General features: G+C 52.9%; 1 protein-coding gene across 11 annotated transcripts in view; it reads right to left on the minus strand.

Annotated features, from left to right (window-relative positions):
* Window positions 1-21404, minus strand: part of RBFOX1 (RNA binding protein, fox-1 homolog (C. elegans) 1) — a 1380973-nt gene that overhangs the window by 289084 nt on the left and 1070485 nt on the right. For 2 of the 11 annotated variants that reach the window (XM_004692141.2, XM_012731785.1), the window contains exon 1: window positions 16902-16992. The exons of the other annotated variants lie outside the window; for them this stretch is intronic. In XM_004692141.2, the coding sequence (XP_004692198.2) occupies window positions 16902-16988 (87 nt within the window). In that variant the 5' untranslated portion in view covers window positions 16989-16992. Of the gene's footprint in view, window positions 1-16901; window positions 16993-21404 lie in introns of those variants that run through there. 11 annotated transcript variants of the gene reach the window in all.

Below are 21404 nucleotides of genomic sequence, written 5' to 3' on the forward strand. Positions count from 1 at the left end.
TTTTCTTTCTTTACTTAATTATTTTTATTCTTTTGTGTTGAGGTAATATTTGGGTGTCTTCAATGCATTTTAAAATCGAGAGATTATTCTAAGGGTACGCTGAGATGGACCCTTGTGATGTGTACCACTCAGTGTTGGCCAGATAAGACACAATGTTTCAAACTATCACCCCATCCAATTCCAGAATTTTCCTGTAAAGAAGGCCCTACCCATTGCCAGGCGACCCCAGCCCCCCCTCCAGCCCTTGGGGGTCCCTACTCCACTTCCTGTTTCTCTAGATTTGCTTGTTCTGAAGACCTCATAGAGATGGGTCCGGCAACGTGGCCTTCTGCCCTGACTGCTTTCATGGAGATTCTGTTATCAGTGTGTCTCTGTGGAAGCAGGCTCAGTACTTGTTTCTCTGCGATGGCTCAAGAACTTCCCAGTGCATGGAAGATCACTTCCTGGTCATTCATCTATTGATGGGCGGACAATGAGGTTGATTTCACATTTGGCTCTAAGATAAAGCTGCTATGAATGAAGGTGCTTGTCTATGTGTGGGTGGCATGTGCTATTTTCAGTTCTCTTGGGTCTACACCTGGGAGTGGAATTGGTAGGTCATGTGGCCACTCTCTACATTATTTTATTTTATGTTTTTTGGAAACTACTCATCTATTTTCCAAAGTGAGCACAAGATTTCACATTCCCATAAGCCGTGCGTGCTGGTTCCAATTTTCCCACACTCCTGCCAATACTCATTACTGTCCATCTTTGTATTACAGCCATCCTAGATAGCGCAATCATGTATTTCTAGCAGATTCCATTTATTTATGCCTAGGGATGGTGGTTGTCCAATTGAGATCGAGATGGAAAGCTTCCTTTGTGAATTCATATTAGTCATAAAACACTGAATTTAAATGGAAGCATTTGCTGTCCAGTAGCGCTGGTGCTACAAAGCATTTGCCTACCTGAAGATGAGGAAACTGTGGTTAAAGGCATGCCCTCGGACCCCCTTACAGGGTCCATGCCCAGAATAAAACCTCTCTGCAAACATGTGTGCGCGTGGGTGGATGTGTGGGAACCGTCTGCTGCGGCCTAGCCCTCACCCTATGCCATAAGTGAGGAGAAGCCAGGCTTGGTCATCTGGGCTTGGATGGAATCAAGAACCGCATGGGACATGCACAGTGCTGTTCAGGTGTTTTTGCAGGTGGGGCTGCTATCCCTTTTCCTAGAAAAGGGAACATGACCTCTGAGTTTCATTCTGTCTGCACCCCACTTGTCTTTGGGGTTGGACACAGAGTATTCTGGAACCACAGACTGGCCAACATAGTAGAGAAGGGAAGCCTGAAGCAAGCTCGTGGTGGCATCAGATTTCCTGTTCCCTGTGGAGTGCCCCTTGAGCCTGGAAGGGCTCCGTGGCTCCGGGATGGCACAGAGCTCTGTGCCCGATGGGTGCCTAACTTCTGGGACAGGACCTGCCCCATGTAGTCTCCTCTGCTTGGTCATGTGATCCACGGGGAGGCCGGGGCCAGGCCCTTCTGCCCGGTTTGGTGCCAATGCTCTGCAGAGGCTAGTTTCTTCCTCTCAGAGCTGAAGACTGTCCACCCAGAAGCCACAAAGTCACCAGCCACTGCTGTTCTGGAGTAGAGAGTCTTAAGTACGTGCCTGCCATGGGGGGGCGTTGACAGTCAGCTAGAAATGAAAGCCCCTCTACTGTACGACCATATGCTCACAGTTTGACACAGCCTTTGAGGGGAAACTTCCAGCCACCGATGAAGACCCCACAGCCACAAATCACACTGCAGGATCCCCCTTTTCCTTCTCAGCTCCACATAGTTGCCTCAGAGTCACTGGCGAGGGTCAAGATGGGCTTTCCTGGGGTTGGAAACTCCTCGGCAGTGGATCAGAAAAGACAGCTGCTGACAGCTGAAAATTCCCTGCCTGGGCCTCCAGCTCGAGTGACAGAATGTGCATGTCCGTGGTACTCCCAGAAACAGGTGGCTCCCCAACTCTGGAGAAGCACATTCCCCGGCTCCACAGCCCCCCAGCTGTTCCCTGCGGATGGGGTGCATTTCAGGCGTGGAATAGAGCAGATCGAGTGTCCAAGACAAAGCCAGTAAACTCAGGAAGGTGGGGGAGAGCCAGGAGAAGGATCCCAACTCATTGGACCTTGCATTCAGGGTGCTGCATCGTGGTCTCAGGATGACCCCTCGGAGAGCTCCCGCCGCCTAGCCTCGCCGTCTCCAGCTGCTTGCTGCAATTCTAATCCGTCACTTCACAGGTTGTGTTTGCTCTCCCCTCCTGTTTTGTCTCTGCCCCCTGAAAGCCTGGACCACACCTCGGTGGGGCGTCCTGGCTTCTTCTGCTCCTCGCTCCCAGGCCCACATATCCCCCACTCGGAGCACTGAGCAGCTGCTGAATCATGTCTGAATCATGGCACGTCTGAAGGACCATAATACAGTCATCTCTTCTGCTCTTCTGTGACGTGCAAATGTTTCCTTCCGCTTTGCTCATGAGGCAGCCGAGCCACCGGGAGGTAAAAGAAGTGACCTGAGTTCAGTCTACTGGGGGTTCACCGACTCGGGTACCCAGGGCCATCTGAGTGCAGAGGCCCAAGACAGGCCTGTCATTAAAAATGACAAGCGTGCAACTTCCAGGCCCGAGGGCCGTCCCTGCTTCAGTTACAGGAAAATACCAGGGAAATCAGCCAGCCCTCCTGAGCACGGCTGCCCTGGGACGGGAAAGCAGGTCGTGAACACACGGCTCACCCCACGTCCGGGCCGCGCTGCAGGGGACGCCATCCAGAGCAGGGGGGGGGTTGCCACAGGTGTGTGACCCCTCCGGCCACTGACACTTACACAGACATGCTCACTGCAGTCTCCGAGCCCCCGCACCCCGCTCTGTGTGAGGCCCTCTCGCTCCCTCTCAAAGCGCTGTGATCTGCTCTCCCTGTCCTGCCTTTCGGGGAAGTCAGTGGACACCACGGATGGTGGCGTGCGGAGGGTGGGTGTTCACACACCGCTGGTCTTGGCGACCTGGTGGGAGACTCCCATCTGCATGCAGTCTGCCTTCCCTGCTCCCATCTCGTCCCGCTGAAGGCCGCACTTGTCCTGCTCCTGGCTTCTAGATGAATCCCTTCGAAACATGAAATCAAACCACAGTGCCCTACTGGAAATTCCCAGGGGCTTGGCAGCTCTTTTAGACCAAAGTCTCAGCTCCCTGCGATGTCCCCAAAGGCAGGAGGTGACCTGGCTGCGGACCCCACGCTCCTCCCTCCATGACCCTGCACCCGGTCCTGCTGACCCTCATGGCCACGCCGCTCGCCCACCTTCTCCCCACCAGCACGTCACTGGGCTCCCTTTGCATACCGTCCCGGCTTCAACCACCCAAAAGAGCATGCTGCGTCACTATCAGATGACCGGTGTTTTCACAGCCCTTCCACGCCGTCACATGCTCTCTTGCTTACTGCCCCTTCCCCAGGGCTGAGGGGTTCTGTCCACCCCTGTAGCCTACCGTGTGGCACGCACAGAACCCACCGATAGCTACTCCTCGAAGGGATGTGTACGGAAGCCGAGCTAGAGGCCACTGCCTTCCCCAGCCCAGCCCTCGGCCCCTGAAATGCACTTCATCACCCTCGCCTTGATTTTGAGGATCAGGTATGAAGGTGGAAAGGAAAGAACATTAGCACGTAAGCCACTGATTGAGAGAAGGGCTTGAGAATTTTCTGTGCACATTCCAAGGGCTGGCGGGCTCCCCGCATCCTAATGCCACCGGCAAAGCCCGGCCGCTGACTTCTTTCTCCAATCTATAAAGGGAACATGTTATACTTTTAGGACTTAAGGGAATTAGGAGAAGGATTTAGATTTTAAGAGAGAAAGCGAAGTCATTTAAATTGAAAACGGATCTTGCGCCTCGGACGTGCGTTTGGTTTGCAAGAGAAATACGCAGGCAGCAGTGATGAGGGCTGACGAGGCGGGTGTGCCGCCCCCCCACCCCGCCGCCCCGTGTCCCAGCCCCCCAAGGCAGGCTGCTGGACAGACCTGGATACCCTGAGCAGCTCGGTGTTAACTCAAGCTGCAGCCCCAAGTGAGCGTGAATGTCAGCAGGGCCCCCGGAACTGAGCTCCAGGCCACGTGGATCCCAACTCGGGTATCCGTGGCGGAGAGGGACCTTCCTCTCCCTCTAAGGGAGGCCCATCTCCAGCACCCCGATCCCGGGGCTTAGCGACAGAAGTCACCTGCCAAGCTCTGTCCTTCCTGGGGTGCTCTGATCCTGGGATGAATCACTGCTCCCCCCCTCCCCCACCGTCCCCACCTTCCTCTTCCAGCCTGACTTAACCATTGTTGTTTCACAAGATGAACCTGCTGAGGGGCGGGTGGAAGAACCCGGCGGAGAGAAAGAACTCGGTGCTGCCCTGCATTTGCAGACGCCACCCTCGTCTTGATGAGCCTAACAGGAAGGATATTCCTACACTAAAAGATACCCAGTTTTACTTTTAAACATTTTTGTTTTCAATATAGCTGCAAGTAACACACATCTTTATGCACAGGCTGAGGGTCTCCCTGGGGGCGCGGACCTTAGTCTCAGCACTGAGAAGCTATTGGCAGCCACCGCAGCAGGAGTTTGTTTCCTGGCCAGGGAGTGACCCCAGGGCGCAGCAGACCTCTCCTGTCTCCCCGCTGCTCCCTCAGCAGTGTGTTTCAGTCTGTCGGCCTGTTCTGCTCCCCCCCACTCTGTCTCTGGGGAATCCTCTCACCCCCCCTGTACCTCTGGCCTGTACCCCAGTTCTTGCCTGCATAAATACATAAAATAAATCCTTTTTAAAAAAAAGAAAGAAAATACCTGCGTAGGATAAAGGCCTGAGGTGCACACAGTAGCTTGAAGTGGCTACTTCTGAGTGGTGAATGACAACTGTGTGTGTCTGCGTGTGTGTGTGTTGGTGACTTTCTGATTGCTAAGACCTGCTTTGCATTTACCCTGCATTCATTTTGTAATTGGAAAAATGGGCAACAATTATTTTTTAATGAAATTTCTGTTGGAAATGAATCCAAGACGGAGTCCACAGTTTAAATCAAAGACCAAATCATCTGGCTGCGACTGTCCCCAGGGGCAAGGGCTCTGGGTGGAAAGCGGAGTCTGGACCGGACCCTGGCCTGGGGAGGTCAAGGAAAATGGGTTGCTCCAGAGACCTGTGAGTGATCTGGGATGAGGCGGGGTCCGGGATCCTGGGTCCTGGCTCACAACAAAGGGCACCAACTAGCTCATGACTCAGGACACAGATGCCCAGGCTGGACCCACTGGGAGCGGGCGCCTGCAAGGACGGTGATCTTGGTAGCTGTGTGCCGGCCAGCTGGGCCACATGGGGTCTGGGCCATGCTGAGCACAGCCCGCCCCTCCCCCAAGGGTCCCTGGCCCGAGCCCTCTGGGCAAAGTCGCTGGCCTGGAACACTCCTCCCTCCCCCATTTCGCTTCCTTTTTGCTTTTGGACCCAAAGCTTGCAAGCATTTGGGTGTCTGCTGCCACACCTCAACAGGTGAAAGGAGACGCACCGGCCTTCACTCAGCACCCCAGGCCTAGGCTCTGCTCCTGCCTCCAAAGGCGGAAACGCCCGCCCTGGGGAATGGCCTCCGGTCTCCTGGCCTTCAAAACGCTGTCGCAGCCACCTTTCAGCCACAGACCGCCTGCAGCTCACCCCAAGGGTGTCGAGTCCCGCCTGGAATCAGTGCCCTGAGGCAGCACCCAGGCCCACCGAGCGCACCTGGGTGCCACACAAGGCTCCCCGCCACTCCCCACACCAAGCGTCCACCCTGGTCTCCACAAAGTGTGCTCCAGGCCGGGGCTTCCAGGCACAGGCAGTAAAGCAAATGCCCACCCAGGGCGCGTGCACCCCAAGCCCGCAGCTGCTGGGAGCCGAGTCCCACATGCCCTGACTTGCCCTCAGCCGGGGAGGCTGTACCCATCCGCTGGCCACCAGGTCCCCAGGAGCCCAGCTGGTCCCTCCTAGGGCAGCAGGGCTGGGGTGGAGGCTAAGGGGGCCTGGGGCCCACATCTGCGTGCCCTCTGCACACTGCAGCCCTCGGCAGTCCACCATGAGTCACTCTCAGCAGGAGGCAGCTGCTAACCCCGGACACCGGGTTTAGAGACCCCTCAAGAGAGCCCCCCAGTCCCACCGAGTTCTGGAAAAGGCTCCAGGCAAAAATAGGACGCGCACAGTCGCACCCCTGGAAGCGGTCAACAGCGGCCATGGCCACCCCACGCCTCTGTCCACACCTGCTGATTCGGCACCTCAGCCTTACACTTGGATGGCACCACACGGAGCAGGAGGGAGAAGGCGCCGCTCCGCGGGTCGGTGGGGCCTGCCGCGCGTGCCGGTGACCGAGGACATGTGCGGTGACGCAGCCTGGTTTGAGTCCCACGCCAAGTGGAAGCGCTTTTGCAGGGGCTGGTCTGCACAAAGAAGGCCAGGTGCACACAGCCACCCGGACGAAGCCCCTCCCCGGCGGCCCGCCGCCTCCGCGAGCGTCTTCTCCCCAGGAGAAGGCTTCGGGGAACAGCCCCCCAACCCCCCACTGCTCCAGACTGCGCGGGTGAGCGGGGTGACCGTCAGGCCCGGGGCAGCTGCTGCAAACAGAAGGCTGGGGGCCAGGCCTGCCCACACGGAGGCTGCCCCCCACCCCAGGCCATGCCGCCTGCCCCCCTTCCAATTAAAAGAAGTTTCTCCAGGATGGGTCAGAGACCCAGGAACATTCTCCGGAAAGGACCCGACTGGAGTGGCAGAGAGCCTTGGTGATGACAGAAATGGTAATATACCGTCATTACCTTTATAAATGTAAAAGTATACTTATTTTATGCCGTTTGTGTCTAATCCTAACCCTGTTACATAATAATGCTTAGTATATAATGATGTGTAACATGACGTAGCACCACATATTACAGTGTTCTGGCATCCACAGCTATTATATAATGCTGCATGTAATCACTACATAGTTATAATGTAGTATTATATAATACTCCATATAGTTATTTCAATTTCAATCTAATTCTATAATCAATAACATCATTACCTATAATAGTATATGACGATAAAATCATTTATTACATGTGGTCACTTTATATTTTCATTGTATATATTTTAGATGTTATTTATATACGCTATAATACATATTTACCGTTGCAAATATTTTTACGTATTTTGTACTCCTAAAGTGTATTTTATATTACCTATGTATAGCCATGTGTATTACATGTCATTACACAAGCCCAATAAACAACAGCAAGGGTAACCATATAGCCCCGTCACGTGCTATTATTTCTACCCTTCCGAGCTCTTCTACTGTACACCAGCCACCATGAAAGGTGCTTCACAAGTACTAGCTCATCTGACCCTCAGAAGCACCACCGGTATCGTGCCGGGGCTGAGCAGGACGATAGAGAGCCTGCTGCAGGTGCTTGTGACGGTGCATCTTACAGATCCGACGGCAGTGCAGGCTGCGTTAGGAACCTAAGGGAAGCCAGGCTGCGATTCGGACAGCAGCTGGCCGGCCTCTGGCCCTCCGCCCTGCCCCAGAATTGGCGCCACCCCTGTCCCCAGCTGGTCTGGGTGCTTGGCCATGCACCTCCTGTCTGCGGGGTGTGCCGAGCGCCTCTGCGGGCCAGGAGTGGTGCCGTCGGGGTTACGAGCCTGACTCCTTGGCAGCTACCCAGCAGGTGAGTGCAGGGAAGGCCGCACCTGACCTCACGCAGGTGAGCTGCTCTCTGAAACTGCACGCAGGTGAGACACCTCACACGGCGTCTTCACGCAGCCAGCTCTGCTGCTGCCTTGATCACCACAGTGAGGGTACTGCTAACTCATCGTAACGGAAGCCCAGCAGGCCTTTCTTCCAAGGAAGCGAAGGAGCAAGGCCCGCGGCCGGTGAAACGGCCACCAGGCCCTGCCCTGCCGGTCTGCACCAGCTCCCAGAGAGCTCCTGTGGGGAGCGGTTGGCTGACGAGGTGGGCAGGGCCCTGGGCCTCCTTCCTGCCTTCCTGGAGCAGGTGGCCTGGGGGCCAGGGTGGACGCTTGCACTGCGGGTGAGCCTGGCGCAGCAGGAAGGAGAGCGTCGCGCTGCGGGAGGTCCTGGAGGACCCGGACCCAGACCCCAGAGGCCCTCGGCCAGCGGCACCCTGTGCCCGCACATCCTGCCTGCCACCGGGCATGACAGATGGGAGCTATTCTTATTATTTCACATTTATTAAGCGCCCACAGTGTGCCAGGAGCTGCATGGAACAGGGGTGTGGGTGGTCCCACAGAGTCTGTCCCCAGAAGGCCACATGGAGGGGAGCGGATGGGCCTCTCTTTTCCCTTGCAAAGCCCGCCCCACCCAGCCCACCCTGCCTGGCCTTGACCTAGCGAGCTCCCTCTTCTCGCAGGCGCATGGCCAGGCCTGGGCGTGGCCTGAGCGGGTGGGCGCGGCCCCCGGGGCTCAGTCACCCCAGGCCTCGGGTTGAGGGTGTCGCCTCTCCCCTCCCCCGCAGCTGCTCCCAAAGCATGTTAGGGTTATCAGAGAGGCGCTAGCTGCACCCTCCACCCCCAACCACCGCAGCCAAGCCTGGGACGGCTGCCGAGATGACAGAACCCTCATGGCTCTCTCCCCCATAGCACCCAAGCGGGCCCCAGGCACTGGCCCTGGCCAGTCCCTCCAGGGAGCAGGGCTGCTGGTCCCCCGCAGGGGCTCTCCAAGCTCACGCCCTTAGCCCAGGGGACATGAGGGCTCAGGGAGGCGAAGCCCCAGGTCCCTGAGGACCAGAGGCCCGTCGCTGCGTCTGGGAGCCGGTTGGATCCTGCTGCCCTCGCTTCTGATTCTGGAGCCTTGAGCTGGCTTTGGGAGTCGGAGCAGGGACATGGCTCCCTGGCAGCGAAGAAGCGGGGCTGAGGGGCCACGGAGCTTTCCCAGGGCTGTCCAGTGGGTCGACCCGAGGCGGCTTGCTCCAAATCGTGCCCCAGACTGCCCCATGAAATGGAAACAAGCTCCTCCGAATGCAGCCGTGAGAACACCGCAGAACGCCCAGCCCCTGGGGTCCCGGGTCCCCCCACCCGGGAACCCGCAGGGATGCGTGGTCGCGTGACAGCTTCCGCGCCGCAGAGACGCGCGCTCCGCTGACCGCAGGTGGCGAGCGGGGCAGAAGGGGCCACTGCTTCAAAAACACAACCAAGCCACCCTCTGTGGCCCCGAGCACGGTAGACACCCATGCCCTGGGGTGGACGGAGACCCCAGCCGTCGGCGGCCACCTTCCCGGGGCGGTATGCGAGCCCTGGCCGCTCAAACCACCCGCCCAGAACATCCTCACACTGGGGAGGGCGGGCGCGTGCGACTCGGGAGCCCGGACTCCTGGGACTTCAAGGCCACCGGGGACCCCCCTGCTAAGCACCTGAGCCACCTCTAGGACAGCGACTGGCCAGCGTCACCTCAAGGTCTCCGGACCATAAGGGGGAGCCCGCACGGAACCCACGATCAATAAATTATTATTAAAATGAGTGAAGAGATTTCACGATGCTCTGCCTCCCGCGGTCACCAGCCTGAAGGGGTCAAGGCAGCGGCCCCGCGGATAGCTGCCTGGTTCCCCCGAGACAGGGTGAGGGGGTGGAGTCCAGTGCTACCGGACAGTTCATCAAAGGGCCGCTGCCGGGGACCTGTACCACAGCTCTATCTTTAGACAGGAGAGAAACACAAACAGGGGTGAGCATCGCCATCATAAATCACCCCAGGTCGCTACTTTCCCAAAACAACCTTTCAAAGCCAGGGCGGGGCTCTGCGGCCGGTAGCCGGCTCGGATTGCTGGCGCCAGAGCAGCGAAGTGGAGTGTGAAACCCGCAGGCTTCTCCAGGCCTGCCCACCCCATGCCAGCGTATTATGAAAAGCATACTTGCTGATAGAGCATGCCTTTAAATGATCAAAATGACAGATGGCTGCCGCAGAAACTCATCCTTTTTATAGGACTGATATTAATCAGACGAGATTGACAGTGTCCTTTTAATCCTTTAATTAAAAAAGTGCATTTCTATAAAACAGAACAGGGCAAGTTGCTAGCATCTCCAAGAGCCTGGCACGCGAGCCCATGTTACTCCACATTTAAGGATTTAAGAAGGGGGATGAGGAGGGGGAGCTCTAGTTTCTCTGTATGGATGTGTGTGTGCACGTGTGTGCACGTGTGTGTGTGTGTGTCTGTGCCTGCAGGTGTGCCTGTGTGGGTACATATGTGCACCATGCATGTGGGCAGGGGTGGCGCTGCTCCTCTGAGGAGTGGTAATTTGCCAGTGGCACAGTCTAGCCCAGGCTGGTTAGAGAGGAGCTTTGGGTGCAGTTGAGTTCAAGGGTTCCAACAACTGCTCAGTGCCTTCCCACCACTCTTCAGTGCCTTGATCTTCCCTCATCATGTCCACCAAAGAGGGTCCCTAGAAATTCCAAGTTCACCCCCTAACTTGACTTAGCAAGTGTCATTGCCAACCACTCCTGCAGAAACCCCAATCTTGCTTCAGCGGTGGTGTTCCTGAAAAGCGATGGTCTTTCCCGCCTCGATAGTCATTTCTCCCCTGTAAAGAGGCGCCTTGCTGGCAGATACCTGAACTTCGCATAGGTGGAAAGAAAGTGATGGCCATGTGTGATCATGAACAGAGAAGCAAGATGCAGGAGATGGCCATCCCCTGGCTGGGCACACATCACGGCCACCCATGATCAAGATAATTAAATCCATAACCATGTCGCTTTCTTCCCTGGGGAAGGTGTGTCTGAAGTGTGGGGGAGAGAAGCCTTGGACATTGGTAGAGCTTCAGCTATTGAGGAGGATAATGAGCACCTGGTTTGGCCTACGTAGTGCTTCCTGGGAGCACAGGACGGACCCCCCACTCTCAGCCCACCAGTCCCGCCGGGTCTGGCCCACCTGCAGCTCTGCTATGGGCAAACAGAGTCCAGCGGTTGGCGTGGAGAGGGACACAGCTCACAGGATAAACCGGGAGACTGTTCTCCAGAATTTATGCAGGAGTGGCTAGGAATGAGACTAACTAAGTCAAGTTAGGAGGTGAACCTGGAATTTCTAGGGACCCCCTTGGCCATCGTGTGGACATGATGAGGGAAGATCAAGAGTGACCCAGGTCGCGGGAGCCTCTGAACTCAGCTGCACCGAAAGCCCCGCTTTTTCCTTTTTATCACTGTGACCATAGCCAGCTGGGTCACTAGCAGATAGGAGCGCTCCTTCTCCAGCAACCCGCCCAGTGAGCATCGCTTGGTGTGTACAGAAAAGCCCAACCCTTCCCATGCATGAGGATGGAAGGGAGCTCGTGTGCAACATCGCCCCCATCCTCCTTCACAGCCTGGCATACAGTAGGTGCTTAAGCAATCACAGCTCAGTAAAGAGATGAATCACTTTGAAAGCTCCCAAGCACCTTGCGTGATAGGTATTCCTGCTTTCATTTGAGCTGAGAAAACAGCCTCGGAGAGGTTAATTGACACACCCAAGGCCACACGCTTAGTAAATGCCACAGCCAATATATCAACCTGGCCTTGTTTGACTCCAAATTCTCTTTGCCATCTCCCTGACTCTTTAATTTAGTTGGCTGTTGACACGGCCTCTTTGGCAGCACAGAAAAGTCACTTAGTGACTAAGATGGAGCAGCCCCGGAGTCAATGACCCCTCCGGCATCTGTAGCAGCTGTTCCGACTTCTTTCCCTATCAGCGCGTCTCCACACCTCACATGCCCCGCCAGCAGCCAGGTGGAGGTGTACACGGGTCCACCCTCCACATGGCAAGGCTGCTCTGTTTCTTCCTTGTTTATCCAAAAATGGACCCAAGTGTGGCTAACTCTGCAGGCCCTCAAGTGCACCTGTCCGCCCTGGCTGATGTTGTGCATGGGTGAGCGCACTCCCAGTGAGGCCAACAAACCAGTCAGCAGAGCACAGTGCGCTCTGTCCTGCAAACAGCTGCAGCCCACTGCTTTGCTTCAAGCAGAAGCTACAAGAAGCCCCAGGCCCGGTGCAAACATGCTCCCCACCCTCTGCGTCGGGACATTTCCTGTTTATCCCTGCACATTCAGACCCTACATATACCCTACAGACCCTACATATCCCCTACAGACCCTATATGTACCCATGGGCAGTCCTAATAAACAGACTGTGGCCTCCAGACCCCAGGCTCTTGCTTCATTCTTTCTTGTCTCTGAGTCTCCTATGTTTGGGCAACGGGCGAATGCAATGGTCAGCGCGCCCCTCGGTGGGTTTGCAACACCCAAGGGCTTGCGAGTTTTCTTTTGCCTTCTCGACCTTTCCATAGGGATGGTCACTCCCCGCCTACTGCCCACAGCAGCACTCAGCAATTCCCAAAGTCACCCCATGTGTGTGAAGATCTCTCCTAAAATCTATCACCCAACGCAATGATGCTTCAAAATCTACAGAGCTGGGCTGCTCGCATGGTCACTCTCACATCAGAGAGGCACTGGCCAGCCTCCCTCACCCTCTTTCTCTGTGCAGCTGAAGCTCGGGCACAGCCTTTGGATTGACTCAGGGAGAAAGGGTGGCGAAGAGGGTCAGAAGTCCAGGGAATAGAACCTCCCTGCTGGTTCCCCCAGGCTGCTGCCAATAGCCCATGCTGGGACATGGCTATTTCTGGGACATATAGAGCAAGGAGTTCCGTTTCTGAAATGCCTCCAGACCCTGTCCTACGGGTTTGGGCTCTGAGATCTGTGTGAGCAGCAAAGCCGGAGTGCTGGGGGAGCCTGAGCTACAAGTGTCCGTCCCACACCACGAGGTCGCCTGTTCAGGGCTATGCAAGGACGGCATCTCCTCTCCGGGCCCAGCAGTGCCCGCTGACCCTCCCTGCTCAGCTCTAGTGTCCCTCCCCGCAGACCCTCCCCAGGGACTCATGACATCAGTAGATGGGAGGTTAAGAGGGAAGCGTCTGAGCAACAGGCGCAGTTCAGATCTCTACTCGGCCGTCCACATTCCTGGCGACCTTGGACACGTGACTCTCCCCTGAGTCAATGCTGTTGCTCCCTGTGCCGAGTGTCAAAGTGTAGGCGTGTGACTCCTCATCTGGTATCCCAGGGCTCCCCTGCCTTTGGAGACTAGGAGTTTGTTTTTTATTGATATTCTATTCCAGAAAAGGTCTTTTAGGAGAAGCTCTGGTTATGTAACACCCTCAGCAGGGTGTGGGACAACACTCTAAAATCAAACACATAAACATTCCCACAGCAAAATATATGAATATTCATACTAAGTGGGATAAAGACGGTCTATTAATAGCCACACCACATTTTAGGTCAAACTTTCTTCCCAAATTTATTGTGTTGTTCAGCTTAGCCCCAAAATGGACTTTCAGGGCTTTTTGGAATTTATGATTATAGCCGAGGAATCGGGCAGAAACAGCGCCCACGTTTAGGATTCAGAGACTACAGTGAGACGCTGAGCCCAGCGCCCGCACTCGGCACAGAGCAAGAACCCAACAGCACTACCTGTCACTCGTGCCTGCAGCCTCCAAGACAGTATTACAACTTGGGGCTTCTCTACTGCTCCTTCCGCTAGGCTGTGAACCCCTAGGGAAATCTGGTTCTCTGGTGCCAAGGGATGGGTCTCATAGAGAATACATGTGCGGTCAATGTACAACTAACGTATGCATGGAGGTGGGGATGGACGTGGTTCTGCTGCCACCGTCCTCCAGGGACACGGTCTTCTGGCCTGTTACCTTGGATTCCTACATGAGATGGGAATCACGTGTCCCCATAAGCTCAACCAAGGGACAAATCCATCAGGCGGATACCCAGAGTGCAGGGCACGACCCACTCTCTAGGACTCAGTGGTCCCAACGGACTAACCAGTGGCAAAGCCTTTGATCTGCTAATGCTACTGGCCACCAGGCAGCACGGCCAATGCTTGGGGCACATCCTCTGGTAGCAACTGAACTCGACTGACTGGGGCAACCGACTGGTCAGGCCAGCCTCCTCTGTTCTCAAGCCACACCATCACTGATCCTCCAAGTTATCAATGAAAATTTAAAAGTAAATGAGGAAGTTCAATAGGAAGATGCGGTGATCCTCTGGTTCAGATACCAACATGGAGGTCAATTCCAGGGGAATGGGTTATATACTAGGTACCAATGCTGTTTTCTTCTTCTCTCTTCCTTCTCACTACCTATGAAACAGCCCAAACAGACTCTTTTCAACCCTCCATAGTCATCCTGGGTCTTTACATGACTAAAAGGAAAAACTACCCACCTTGCTATTCAACAAAAATAGACATCAGATAATGGACCCAGGGAATCCATTATGGGGGGAATTCTGACTTTGTTAAAGGGTGGAGGTGGGTAGAGCTACTGAATCTACTCTGGAACAGAAGCCCGTGTGTTCTTCCCTAGGTCCCTTAGGAAGCTCTGCACTCCACTGTCTTTATAAGGTGAGGTGGTCCACTTCCAAAGCCTCTTATTATGTCTGATCAGTTAATTTTTTTCCTTAAATTGATCAGACAAAACAGGGCCAGGCTGGTCTGAATTAAAAATGGCACTGAGAAGAATTAGGAAAAGGAGCATTTTCTCCCACTTCTAGCTATCTCTTGGGGTTGACAGACCTTGAGAAGAACCTCAGACTCTGATACAGTAATCCTACCAATTGGCTGCCATAGGTCTGGTTGAGCATCTACAGGCCTAGAGCACTTACTCCTGAGGACGGAACACAAACACTATCTCAGATCACTTTAATATCTTCCTGAGGAAATTATTAAGGTATAATTCTCTACAGGAAAGATCTTGCATCTTGAATAGTTGGGAAGAAACCCACAAGGTCAAGAAACTGGTAAGAAAGCTGATGTAATCTGTTGGGGTACAGAGTGGCTGGTACCAGGAGCACCAGCTGAAAGGAGAGAGAGAGAGTGTGTTTGTTCTCCTTTTGGTTACCTTTCCTCCTCTTTGCATATCTTGCTGCAATGGGGTGATTTGAGTTTCTTGATGCTAAAGGACAAATAACATGTCTCAGCAAGCCAGAAATAAAGCCCATCTCTCCCTGGCCACAGCGTTCCAGTGTGTCCCACGGGGGTGGGGAGGAAGACAAAGTCTGTCACAGCTGCCGGCCCCGGCCCCCTGCTGCACTGATTTCCTAACTTAGGTAACTAGTTACCAGAGATGTCACTCGGGAAAACAAAGAATGATCAAGCTAATGTTTGCAAGCAAACTCGCTCGTTCCTCCAAAAATAACCAGAGGCATTTCTCGAATGCTCAGGAAAGAAGGAAGAAATAGGGCCTCCCCAATTTCTCAGCCGGCCCATGTGTCTTCTCATCTATCACTGGGGTAATACGTCCAGAGTGGCATTTCGTAATGACAGCAACATTCCAGCAAATCGATAGTTATTTAATTCCCAACAAGCTCTCGAGTCCATTAAGCCTGATTACATTCACCCATTTCAGTGGGGGCCGTTATTTCTCCTAGACCGGCACTTAATCTATAACAGGAACTTATGAGAACTTTCAAAAGCAATTTCGGCATCAATCAGCATAGAGTGAAGGGCGCGATTTGCTTGTAATTATTTATCGGACGGGGCGGCAGAGGGTCTGACAAAACTCCACCGGCTGACCTTCACCCCAAGTCTCCAACAGAAGCAAAAAGAACTGTCGCCTCCCCGTTTGCCATCAAATGCCACTGCAATTCCACGCACGCCATAGGGCTGCTGGTGCCAGGAACGCCGGGACAATTTCCATGTTGTCAGGGGCTCATTTACCCCTGACCGGCGAGTCCATTTACTTCTCACGTATAGTGCAGAAGCCGGCCTCTTGAGAGGTGGCCATAAATCCGGGGTGACAGAAGGCTTTATTATTATTTGGAATCACCCCCAAATGGCTCCTCTGGCCCAGCGTCTCACAGTTGACAAAAAGCAGCAGCAGCATTCAGAACAGGAGGAGAGGTATCCGGCCCTCCCCAGAAGTTGGAATGTGCACTCAGGGTGTCCATGTTAACCTGCATGGGAGGGGCAGCAAGAAGCACAGAGGAAGAGGGACTGGAGGCAAGTAGCCTCTCCTTTCCTGGAGAAACCAGACGCACATGTATCACCCACGGGATGGTGATTCTCCAACAAACAAACCAAAAACAACAACAAAGAACAAAACAGCCGGCTTTCCTGTGATGGTGAAATCCTGTCACTAGCAGGTGTCAGCTTTCTGTGGAGAGCTTCAGAGACACCCCAGAAGCCAACTAAGTAAAAAAGACCGACTCAAAAGGGTGGAAGGTCCTGAACACCTCCTGTAGCTGCTCGCCCCTGCACAGAATTAGCAGCCTGGGAAGCAAAACCGAGTCACTTTTCCACCCTCCAATTTCTGGCCATCATTAAGCTGTAAACCGCTGCTGGTGGGGGCTTCGAGAACCATCTCTGAACTTCACCAAGGAGCCATCCACAGCACCCTCCTCCTTGCTGGGTGCCACGGCCGGACCATGTGGAGGGGAGACCTTCTGAGAAAACACACAACCCCGGTGGGGAGAATGTGCAAATTAATGTGCATCTCCTGCTCCCTCTATTTCCTGGGTTAAAGCTCTTAACCGCGTCACCTCATGATAAGTTACTTTGCCTCATGATCTGCTTCTCATGATCTGCTCTGGGAGACCGAGTCCCTCAGAAAGCTGGGAAGGAGAGCAAATCCTTTGCCCGTGGTCAACCTCCTGAAGCAAAGGCATGAATGTTAAACAGCGTCCCGATCAATACAAGCAAATATAGCTCAACTACACCATTTATTCAGCCATGAGAGATGTCAATAGCCAGATAGGGTGATCCATCTTTTTGATTTCCTACTGTCTTCCCACGAACGGCACGAGGGCTTTTTCCTGTATTAAAAGTGTTTGCTTTCTCAACCATAAAAATTCCAATTATTACTCTGAGCACTGTGGAGTTAAGTTGCTGGCCGGCACAGACTTGAGTTACCTGGATCAGTCCGGGGAAGCAGGGGGCTGCGGGCAGGATCAAGGGCATGCCATAGGGAGGCAGGAGGACCCCTTGAGAAGACAACATGATCGGGGCGGAGGTGGGCGCTCCCCGCAGCTCAGCACATCAACGGTGAGTTCGGGCGACCCCACAGACCCCACTTCTTCCCCGCTACCAAGCAGAGAGGCCAAGTCACTGCTGCCAGGAGCCCTGTGCTCATCAGCTCCGAGAGGGGAGAGAGAGAAAACGCGTATCAGCAACTCTTGATGTGAAAGTTTTCTTCCCAGACGAAAGAGACACAGCAGCTGCGAAGACTTAGCTACCAAAATGGAAGGAGCTATTTCGGGACTGCTTGCCTAACACGACTGACCAAATACTCTCCATTAATTTGGTTCTGGGGGGTGGGGAGAGAGGTGGGGGAGGGAGATGGGGTGGATGAGAAGGGGGTAAGAGAGAGAGATCACAGCAGCAAGAGGTGACAGGGTGAGAGCAGAGGAAGGCAGAGAGGGAGAGAGGGAGGGAGGGAGGGGGGAGAGGCAGGAGAGAGGCTATGAAATTTGAGCTCCTGAAGAATCTGGGTAAAGGCAGGAACAAAGTGCCTGGAATGCTGGAGAGAAAACACCTAGAATATCAGTTGGTAAGATGACCGGCTGCCACTTAAAACTCAGGTAGGTTAAGGTTCATGTGGGCAGGCTTCAGTCCGGCTCAAAAAGAAACTAAGAAGATAATCTAATTTCTCTCGCTCTCCCCGTCTCCTCTCTCTGTTTACACGACCATGGGGAATCTGTGCAAAGAATAGAGTGATACTACCAGTTAATATTTGCACTGTGAGCCACGCGCAGAGAAGGCAGAGCTAAATTATTTACACGTTACGTCATTCCATTCTCAGCACTCTCCAGAGAAGGAGCTAATATCAGCTTTCCGGAACACAGGAGGAGACAGGTTCAGCTGGTTGTAAACTGGCTGGACGTCCAGAGCTCCCGAAGCAGGCTGCACACCCAGCCCTGTGGCATTTCATCCCGAGCAGAACTTCACTGTGTCGGTTTGGGCATCTCTAAAAGGCATTCTTGCCTTTGCGCTTGTTAAGAGGGTACTCTACCAGGGCTGCCTCTCCTGGCCCCGAGATTAAAGAGGTAGCTAAACTGCCCCAAAAGTGTGGCTGGGGATGCACTGGAGCCAGAGTTGGAAATCTTTCTGGCATTTAAAAATCCCCGGTGACTGCTAGTAGGTCACTTTCCCCAATGGGAGGCGGGGGGTCCCGTGAACAGGAATTACACTGACTCGGGGTCCCACGTCCTAGCTGTAAATTAGTGTCCCTGGACCTGTTCCTTCATGATCTGAGGGAACAGCAGACCCGGCTCCATGGGTGTGTGACAACAGACGTCCTTGGCCACCAAGGTGTCCGACACAAGAGGCTTCCCTGTTCTGATCACTCCGTCCTGTTCTCCAGGTAGCGGACAGACAGTAGGACTTTCTAAGGGCGGTGCAGATCATATTCAAAGGACCCCTTAACCCTGCACACCAGGGGGCCGGGCGAGGCGGGCTGGTGCTCATGGGTGCAGGATTCTGACACCTTCGCGCCAAACCCAGGTCCAGGCTCCACTTCCTCCCCTAAGCAGGACCAGTCTATAGATTCCGTCGAGACCGGCAGAGCTCTGACACCGCAAAATATATTCAACTATTGGCTTTTTCTAAATCCAAATGTCGATCCCTCCACTTTCAGATGGCCAAGGTGTTTTTACACTACACTAATTTTAGTTGCTTGATTTAGCTGCATAATTACATTTCTAGATAACGATAGCAGACAGCGTTTGGCAGAAAATTCAATTATTTAAGGCTGAATTTTGGCCATCTTGACAAGGTTTCTCAGTAATTGATTCTCACGTATCAAAGTGGCCTGTCGTTCGGACCAGGAGCTCCAGGAACAGCTGCGAGCTGACCCCTGCCACTTCCAGCCTGATATGTTTCTAACTTTAGCTGTGGGCTGTGGCTTCTAACACTGCTTCTGAGAAGTCACCAGAGACAACAGCAGCCTCGCCATGAGACATCTTCCTGGGGGGACAGCAAGCCCTTCCTTGTGAGGCCTGGGTCAGAGAATTCCCTTCAGAGAAAGACTCCTGTCCCAGGACTCAGGAAACACAACAAGGTAACAAGAAGGTCAGAAATCCATATCTCAGAGTCTTAGTTCCTGAAAACAGAACAGTGGCAGATCTACTGTCTTCACCAAAAATATTCCCGTCAGCGAAACTGTGGGAGTATTCTGGAAACCACCGAGTTACGTCAATACAAAGGATCATTATAATTATGGCTACATATATATATTCATGACACATACATTACCTTTATGAATATATATATACATATTCATTGTATTACATATATTTATGTATATAAATACAATCATTTTTATTAAAGAGCGTGATGCTCTCATTCAGAGAGAAAGGAGAAATATTCCATTGGAGCTATGTGGATATAGTTATATCCTCTGAAAGAAGGTGTTTCCTCTTAAGAACTCTGTTATACAAAATTGTTGTCGCTCCTGAATAAGTATCCTTTCTCCCCCTCTCTGAAAGGAAAAGCTGTCTTGTTCCCCTTTTCACTTTGCCCACCAGGAAGCTCAGTCCCAGCTTTGTCCACCTGTTTGCTCTTCCACATGCGTTCTTTTCTTCCTGCCCTCACCACCTCTGATTCTACACATCGCTACTCATATTCTGAGTTTGGTTTGCTGTTATGATATATAATATTATATATAACATATGATTAGAGCAATTATGTGTTTGAAATTATATGAATTAAATGCATCCTTATGCCAAATCCAGCTCCAATTACTTTATGAGCTAATACAAAACAAGAAGAAATAACTATCACTGAACAAAAACTCTTTTTCCGGGTCCCTCCCTGGTGGCACATTGGGTTAGGACGCAGCACTGCAAGTTGGCCACAGCCACTTCATTGCGAGTTTGATCCCTGGCCCCAAAGGTGACCCACATGGTGCATCAAACGTCTCCTGACCCGACTGCTGCTCCCCTCAGCAGTGTACTTCGTCCATCTGCCTGTTCTGCTCCCCACTCTGTCTCTGGTGAACCCTCTCACCACCACTGCACCTCTGGCCTGTACCCCACTCTGTATGCATAAATAAATAATTCTTAAAACAAAAAAAACAAAAAACTCTTTTTCCTAACACAGGTCCTATTTCCCCATAATAGGAAGGGCCTGTGGTATGGGCATCCTCTCTCCTGGGGCCACAGAGTGCATCTCTGCTCCAGCTCCTGGTATACATGGCTCATGACATCTGGTTGGCTATTTAGTGTCCAGTGCAAAGACTTCAGCTGCTGGTATAGTGTGAGAACTTAGAAAAAGTAGGTTATGTAGCATAAACATAGAATAAAAGAATAAGGGAAAAGATCAGCGAAGATAATGTTAGCAAAGGCAGGTGAGCACAAGTGGGCTCCATAGAGTAACTTGGCTGGGACCCCTAGGGGGCAGCAGACGTTTTCTGTCCATGGGCAGCTGATAAATATTGTAGGTACTGTGGGCTGTAGGCTTCCTTTTGCAACTACTCAGAACGTTGATGCTTCCACATGGAAGAATTTCTATTGGCAACACTGAAATCTGAATGTCCTATAATTTTCATCTGTCACTTAATCTTTCGAGTTTTTTTTTTTTTCCCCAACCATTCGAAAGTATAAAAATCATTCTTAGTTCAAGGGTCATAAACAGATAAGCAATGGACCAGGTTGGCTAAAATGCTGGCTGTCCCCCTCATTTAGAGCCTCTCTTATCCAGCTCTCTGGGAAGTCAGACTTCAGTGCAGTGGCAATTGTTCCCTCATTTCTTGTCCCATCCTGGCTTCTGCCCTTCCCACCACTTCCTGGCGACATCTGTTGATGGACCCTATGTTAGCGATGTCCATCAAGGGATGCTGGTTTTCTTAGCTAGGTTTTAAGAGTTCAGTATCCCTCTCCCACCTTCTTCCACTTTCCTTGCTGATACTCCCTTCTTATTTATAAGCTTCTTTTTTCCTTTTTAGATGAAAGTGTTTCTTCTCCTGCTGTCAGAGATAGTAGCACCCTACCCAAATCTCCAGAGATCAACTGAGGATGACTCTGCCCACACTAGACTTTTGAAACGACATCCTCCATAGCTTAAACCCATGAAAAGGTTAAGGATATAAACACAAGTCTTGGCTAGAGGTTGGAAAAAGGGCATATTTAGAGAACAATTCCCACCTTATGGATTCTGTTGGCCAGCAGAACTGACTGCAGCCTCGTGGACCAAATCCTATTGATAGTTGGTGATGATGAAGATAGTGGTGGTAGTGATGGTGATGATGTTAATGGTGATATGACAGTGGTAATGGTGATGATGGTGGTGGTGATGGTGTTGGTGATGGTCATGGTGGTACTGGTGGTGGTGGTGGTGTTGATGATGGTGAAGGTGATGATGATGATGAAGATGGGGTGGTGGTGATGGTGATGGTGATGGAGATGATGGTGGTGGTGA

Source organism: Condylura cristata, unplaced genomic scaffold (assembly GCF_000260355.1).
Source record: "Condylura cristata isolate star-nosed mole 26May11 unplaced genomic scaffold, ConCri1.0 scaffold00032, whole genome shotgun sequence".
NCBI classification, from domain to species: domain Eukaryota; kingdom Metazoa; phylum Chordata; class Mammalia; order Eulipotyphla; family Talpidae; genus Condylura; species Condylura cristata.